Source organism: Echinops telfairi, unplaced genomic scaffold (genome assembly GCF_000313985.2).
Source record: "Echinops telfairi isolate 266 unplaced genomic scaffold, ASM31398v2 ScPeMD7_7457;HRSCAF=8495, whole genome shotgun sequence".
In the NCBI taxonomy this organism is placed as follows: domain Eukaryota; kingdom Metazoa; phylum Chordata; class Mammalia; order Afrosoricida; family Tenrecidae; genus Echinops; species Echinops telfairi.
In genome coordinates this window covers 42,918,520-42,925,113 of record NW_022111357.1, presented here as the reverse complement: position 1 = coordinate 42,925,113, position 6,594 = coordinate 42,918,520, and the positions used below count along the sequence as shown (strand labels likewise).

General features: G+C 53.3%; 1 protein-coding gene across 4 annotated transcripts in view; it reads right to left on the bottom strand.

The window, feature by feature from the left end:
- The window catches only part of MMEL1 (membrane metalloendopeptidase like 1), a 36,372-nt gene that overhangs the window by 3,799 nt on the left and 25,979 nt on the right, over positions 1–6,594 (bottom strand). For 3 of the 4 annotated variants that reach the window (XM_004705211.2, XM_045299079.1, XM_045299078.1), the window contains 7 exons: positions 4,015–4,151; positions 3,561–3,654; positions 1,932–2,060; positions 1,383–1,481; positions 746–829; positions 400–503; positions 75–133 (listed from right to left, as the gene is read on the bottom strand). In XM_004705211.2, coding sequence (XP_004705268.1) covers positions 75–133; positions 400–503; positions 746–829; positions 1,383–1,481; positions 1,932–2,060; positions 3,561–3,654; positions 4,015–4,151 — 706 coding nt within the window. The remainder of the gene's footprint in view (positions 1–74; positions 134–399; positions 504–745; positions 830–1,382; positions 1,482–1,931; positions 2,061–3,560; positions 3,655–4,014; positions 4,152–6,594) is intronic. The other variant, XM_045299077.1, reaches the window with a different exon arrangement.

Sequence of the window (6,594 nt, the reverse complement as noted above, 5' to 3'; positions counted from 1 at the left end):
GGAGAGGGGCTCAGCTGTTCCCCCTTCCGAGGGGCCCAGGAGGAAGGGGGTGGGGGCAGAAGTGGGGCACATACCGATCTGGTTTCGGTTTGGGGAGTAGAATGCGTTGACCACCGCTGCTCCGATGATCCAGCTGTGATGAATATGTCAGTCCCTCACACCTGGACTCCCAGGCCCCTCCTCAGGGCCCTCTCTGCCCTGGCTGACCAGAGCCACCTTCAGGGCCCGAGTCCCCGGCACTGTGCCATGGGGCAGCCCTAGCAGGGTCTCTGGTTGACCTGGCTCCTGCTCACTGTGGCCCTGGTGTCTCCCCAGCAGGCTTGCCCCTCCGGGCTGTCTCAGCTCCTGCACACCCCGGCCCCGCCCGCCCCGCAGTGGCCCACCACGCCCCCTACTCACAGGTTGGGATCCACCTTCTCCCTCAGCTTCTTGAGGCTCCTCTGAGAGCTGAGCTTCAGGTTCTGCAGGCTGTTCTCAAAGTACAGACCCTCAGAAAAGTTGAGCTGTGAGAGATGGGGGGTGGGGGGCCGTCATACCCAGGCCTGGGGGCAGGGGGCAGGGGGCAGCGCCACCCGTGTGAGCAAGCTCTTAGTCTCGCTGCGCCTCCGTGTCCCTCTTTGAGGATGGGCAGTGATGTTGGCCCACCCAGGGGTGAGTTTGAAGCTGGGAGGCTCAGTGGGCGCCTGGTCTCCCACCCCCTGGCTGAGGGCCTGAGGTCCAGTGGGGAGGCTGGCCCGGGGCGCACGTGGGAATACTCCTGGTCTAGTTGCTGGTCTGTCTCCTCCAGGATGTAGTCAGGGTAGCCAATCTGCTCTCGGATGCTCATGGCCTGGGAATGAGAGGGGCCGTCTGTGCCTGCCCAGCCTGGGCACCTAAGGCTCTCAGCCAGGCGGAGTGGGGTGTGCCCTGCCCTTCCCTATCCCCTCAACATGCTGCTTTGGGGAAGGTGCCCCCTTAGAGCCTGGACCACCCCTCAAAAGACATGGAGAAGCTAACCCGGAGGAAGTATGGACAGGCCTGACCCAAGGTGACCTTGAGTGTGTCCCTCCTGGCCAAGGGGATAGGAAGAGGCGAAGGTCAGGGAGGAGGTACCAGACTGCCAATTATCACCTTGTCCCAGGACCCCCTGGGGGTCTTGGCCCTCTTTACAGGGAGCCCAACTTTCTGAGGCCATGTGGTCATCACCCCTTCCTGGGCACTGGCCAAGGCTTGGCTTCCGTCCTGCCTCTGCCCATGCCACCCCACCTCCCCCAGCCCGAGTTTCCTCATCTTGAAAGTGGTGTGAGGACATCGGCCTGTGCTCGCAGTCTGCAGGGAGGGGGCTCTGGCTCTGGCTGGGGTCGCCTGGCATCTTGGGCTGGGCCCCGACTCTCCACCCTCACCTTATCCTGGGCTTTCCTCTTGGACCCGTCGTCCATCCAGCTCAGCTCGTCCAGGTTCTCCACAAACACAGCCCGCACCTTGTTGATGAGGTTTTTCACCTGGGGGCACACACGGCCCTCATTCTCTCGACATGTCTGGGGGCAGTGACCAGCACCACCTGCCCCGCCAGCCTGGGCTGCCTGGCATTGAGAGGCAGAGGCTGATGGCCCCCGGGACTGGTCCTCACTGCTCTGCTGCACCTGCTACGACCCTCATAGGTGGGCCCGGGTCAGGACCACCCCTAACTCACAACAATAGTCTTCCCTAGGCTGGGGGGCACAGTGCTGGGGTTCCTGGACACTCAGACTCCCACAAGTCTCGCTAGGTCCCTGGTTCCTCCCTCCTCAGTTGGCCTTCCCGCAGGGAGAGCAGGATGCATAGCCTGGTGCTCCGTGGATAAGCGGGGAGCAGGGAGACGCGGCCTGTCCCTGGGTCCCCGTGGGGAGCTGTACTGCATGAGGGGCTGTGGGCAGGGGGTTCTGAGCACACCAGAAAGCAAGGCCACCCACCATCCTCTTGCTGTCGCTGGGGAAGGCCTCCCTGACGTAGAGGGAGCCCACGGCGTTCTCCATGTTGCTGTTGACGTAGCTGACGCACTCCCGCCAGCGCACCTCCTCCAAGGTTGTGCCGTACAGCGCCTGCGCACAGGGCTTGCTCGTTCACTCATCCCCGACTCTCACCAGCACCTGCCCGCACCCCCACGTCTTGGGTGGGACCTTGGGGTTATCAAGTGAGAAGGCAGCCCTGGCCCTTGGCCTCAGGGTACCCAGAGCCAATGCAGGATGCAGGTGAACCCAAAGACCCATCATCTTTTAATGCTGGGGATGGGCAGAGTAGGGTCTGGGCGGAGAGCAGAGGCTTGCAGAACCAGGCCGGGAGTTGGGCCTTCACCCTAGGGGCCTTGCTCAGGCCCAAGACCTGGGGGTCTGGTGGAGACTCGGCCCCACCCCATGCCCATTGCCCCTCAAGCACAGAGGCAAGCCCTGGGGCCACATCTAGCTCAGCCACCAGTTACTGGCTCTCTGGGACACAGGACAAAGAGGGACACAGCCCTGTCAGTGTGTATACCAGGGACACAGGGCTCAGGACAGAAACAGGTTCCATGTTCTAAATCTGGAGCAGGCTTTGAGAGCCGTGCCCAGCATCCTCCTCACTGCCCTGGGCTGAGAGGATTCCTGTCTCCAGGATGCCAGCGTGCCCCCTTTCTCTCCTCAGAGTTCCCGACTCAACACCTACTAGGGCTGTCCCAACCAGCATGCTGGAAGTGGGGGTTCTGACTGACCCACCTCCGTGAAGAACCTGAGGGCCCCCACTTTGTCCATCATCCAACCCATGGGCATTCCATCTCCAGCGCCCTGGCCCAAGCCCCCACCCCCAGAATGGGTGCATTTGCCTCGCGTGGCTCTCCCAGGCCATTGCCCGTCCACACGAGCAGGAAACAAAGCAATGTCTCCACTCTTCGTCTTGCTGCACATGCACTATGCTCTCCTCCAGGCCCCTCCCAGTCTGGCCCATAGCACCTCTCCCTCCCTCACTTCCTCTCACCCCCCCTCACTTCCTCTCACCCCTTGGGTCCAGCATCCCGGACCTTGGAGCCCTGTGCTGGCTATTTCCAGTCTTGGAAACCTCTCCTAGGGTTCTTCGCTGGGTCCCACTAGCCTCAAAGGTCTCCGGGGTCCCCTCTGCTCCCACACATTATACTTTTTGATGGGAAAAAACTCTGCCTTGCTGGGTGTGTACTGTCTATGCCAGGGGTCCTCAAACTTCTAAAACAGGGGGCCAATTCACTGTCCCTCAGACCCGTTGGAGGGCTGGACTATAGTTTTAAAAAAACTATGAACAAATTCCTATGCACACTGCACATATCTTATTTTGAAGTAAAAAAACAAACGGGGCAAAAACACCTGGCGGGCCCGATAAATGTCCTCGGAGGGCCGCATGTTGCCTGCGGACCGTAGTTTGAGGACGCCTGGTCTATGCCAATAGGGAGGGGTCCTCTTTCTGTCTTGTTTGTGGCTCTAACCCTGCTATCCGACTTGGTGCTTGGCTTCTAGCAGATGCTAGGATCACCCAATGAATGAATGAATGAATGATGGGCCAGATTCTGGGCCGGGGTCTCCTCTGTGAGTCTTGCTTACCTTTCGGTAATTCATCCGTGTGTCTTTAAATCGCTGGCTCAGGGTGCCGATGCGGTCCAGGACCAGGCGCCAGATCAAATAGTTCTGCATGGTCCTGGGGACAGAAACAGAGAATAAGGGACCAAACAGGTGAGGCGTATTTGTCCAGGCAGGGGAAATAGTTGTGGGGCTTTTGGTCAGGAGAGTCACCCCAAGGAGGGGTTTCAGGGAGTCAGAGATCCCCAAGACAACCCCCTACATTGACCCATCTGCCTGCCCCCGCACCCCCTGCCTTGCTTGAGATGCCTCAAAGGAATGGTCTCCCATCTCTACTGTAAAGCTCCACTGGCTATTAAACAATCACCTCCTATTGGCTTTCATGGCTTAGGGTAAATGCTTGAGGGGGCTTGCTCCAGATAGCAGAGAGAGCTGGAGGCGTGGAGGCTGAGGCCCCTGGGCCTTCCCTGGGTCTCACCTGGCTGAGTAGGCATCTATGATATTCTCGAGATTCTTGAGGTAGGGGATGCCATAGACGACCACTTCTTCTTCTGGCAGCAGCTTGATTCCGACAGAGGCTAGCACAGTTTGTATGAAGAGAGTCCAGTTAAAGCCCTGGGGAGGGAGAGCAGGGGAAGAAAGAGGGAGCAATAGAGAGGTAGCCACAATTCCTGGGTATTCGAGGAACTGAGCCCCAAGCTGAGGCTGATCCAGAAATCAGAGAAAAGGCACACAGATCATTAGAATCAGGAAAAAGATGGGTGACATCACTACAGAGCCAACAGACTGTGGAAAAAGATAATGAGATTATTTAAAAAAACCACACACTTGAAAATGTAAGTGCAACAGAAACTTTTCTGGAAAAACACCATGTCGCCAAACTGACCAAAGAAGAACTAGAACATACTAATCGTCTTAGATGCTAAATAAATAAAATATTTCATTTAATATAGAAGTCTCCAGGCCCATTTGACTTTACCAGTGGAATCTATCTGACATTTAAGGGGGGGGACGACCACTATCCACCTTACCCAGACTCTCTAGAGAAGAGAGTTTTCAAATGATTTTATGAGGCCAAAATAATCTTAATACTAAGCTAAGAATGTTACAGAAAACCAAATCCACTGCCATGGGGTGGACTGTGACTCATAGTTTGACTCTATTGGATTTTCAAAGTTGGAAAATTTTTGGGAGCAGATAACCTCATCTTTCTCCAGAGGAGCACTTGTTGGATTTGAACCACCAGCCTGTGGCTAGCAATCCAACAGTTACCCACCACCATCACCACCAGGGCTCCTTAAGAATATGACAATAAAATAACATAGCACACTAACCTCAATTATGATGATAGACAATGTCCAAACAAAATATTAGCAAATAGGATTCAGCCATACATAGAACGGATAATACATTATAGTGAAACTAGATTTCAATGATATTGAAAAGCAATATAATTCTCTATTAGAATAAAGGAGAAAAACCACATGGTATCTGCATAGACACAGACAAGACATTTGGTAAAACTGGAAATATACTCATTATACAAACTGTTGGCAGCCTGGAAATAGGAGGGCATTTCCTAATTTGATGAAAGGAATTTACAAAAGCACCACCACCCAGCAAAAACCTCTAGGGAAAGATCAAATTTAATGATGAGATGTCACACGCTCTTCCTCGGAGATCAGGAAAGTAACAGAATGTCTACCAAGCCTCCCCCATTCGATGGAAAGTCCTACGCAATAAGACAAGACAAGCAAATAAAGGTGACTCGGCTTGCAGGGTGTACAGAGACCATATGAAAGGGTCTATGGACACATTAAAGAGAATTAAGAAGGGAATTTGGTAAAATTGCTGGATATGAGGTCAGAAATTCTATAGATTAGCAACAAATGAGCCAAATTACAAAATGATACATTTATGAAATGTACGGATAAAAGCACCCTAGGGACATATCTAATGTTATGTATTCAATGTTGCACCCCACCTCCCCACTGAGAAAAAAAGAAAAGAAAATGTGCCGGAGTCCCAACCTATCTACCTGTGGATGCCATTCTGTTGGGAAAGAAGATTTTCTTGGTTATGTTAATGGAGCTCTATCAACGTATGTTGAACCTTAAACCTCATCACGCCTGTGTTAAAAAAGAGCGGATTAGATCCAGAGACATGAGAACCTAGTACGTGGGCAAGGTGGATGCTAGTACGTGGGCAAGGTGGATGCTAGTACGTGGGCAAGGTGGATGCTAGTACGTGGGCAAGGTGGATGCTAGTACGTGGGCAAGGTGGATGAGGATCGTCAAGATCCAAGGAACACTCAGGCTATTGACAAGGAAGGAGCTGACATGGACGAGACCCTGATTTTGACTTTTCATCTCCAGACGGTGCAAAAAAAATATTTTTTTCCCAAGCAACCCACTCATGGTGCTTGTGTTACAGCAACACAAGGAAAGGTAGACAGACGTGTAAGGCCTTGACAAGGGACATGCATCAGATCTTGAGATAGGAAACCATACAGAAATGACAGGCAGCCTGACTAAGCGAAAGCATATAAGGCAGTGGTTCTCAACCTTCCTCACGCCGCGACCCTTTCATACAGCTCCTTATGTTGTGGTGAGGGCCCCCCCCACCCCAGCTTAACATTATTCTCACTGCTACTTCATACCTGAAATTTTGCTACTGTTAAGAATCGGGCAACCCCTGTAAAGGGGTCGCTCAACCTCCAAACGGGTCATGACCCACGGTTGAGAACCGCTGACCTATGGGCTTCAGGGGCTGGAAGACTCCGCGTTACTGGAAAGGTGTCCCGTCTTCCCCAAATGGATTCATCGATTCAAAGGAACCCCTTTGCAGATCCCCATGGGGTGGTTTGGTTATCGTTGGTGTTGGTTGGTTGGTTTTAAGTTCTACAGGAGCATGCAAATGACCAAGAATAAGCAAAACAATCGAAGAATGAAGTTGTCAGGCTTACTCTACCGGAGATCAAAGATTTAGGATGAAGTGACAGTACTGAAGTCACTGTGTGATTGGTATAAAGGTAGACAAAGCCCAATGGAGTGCACAC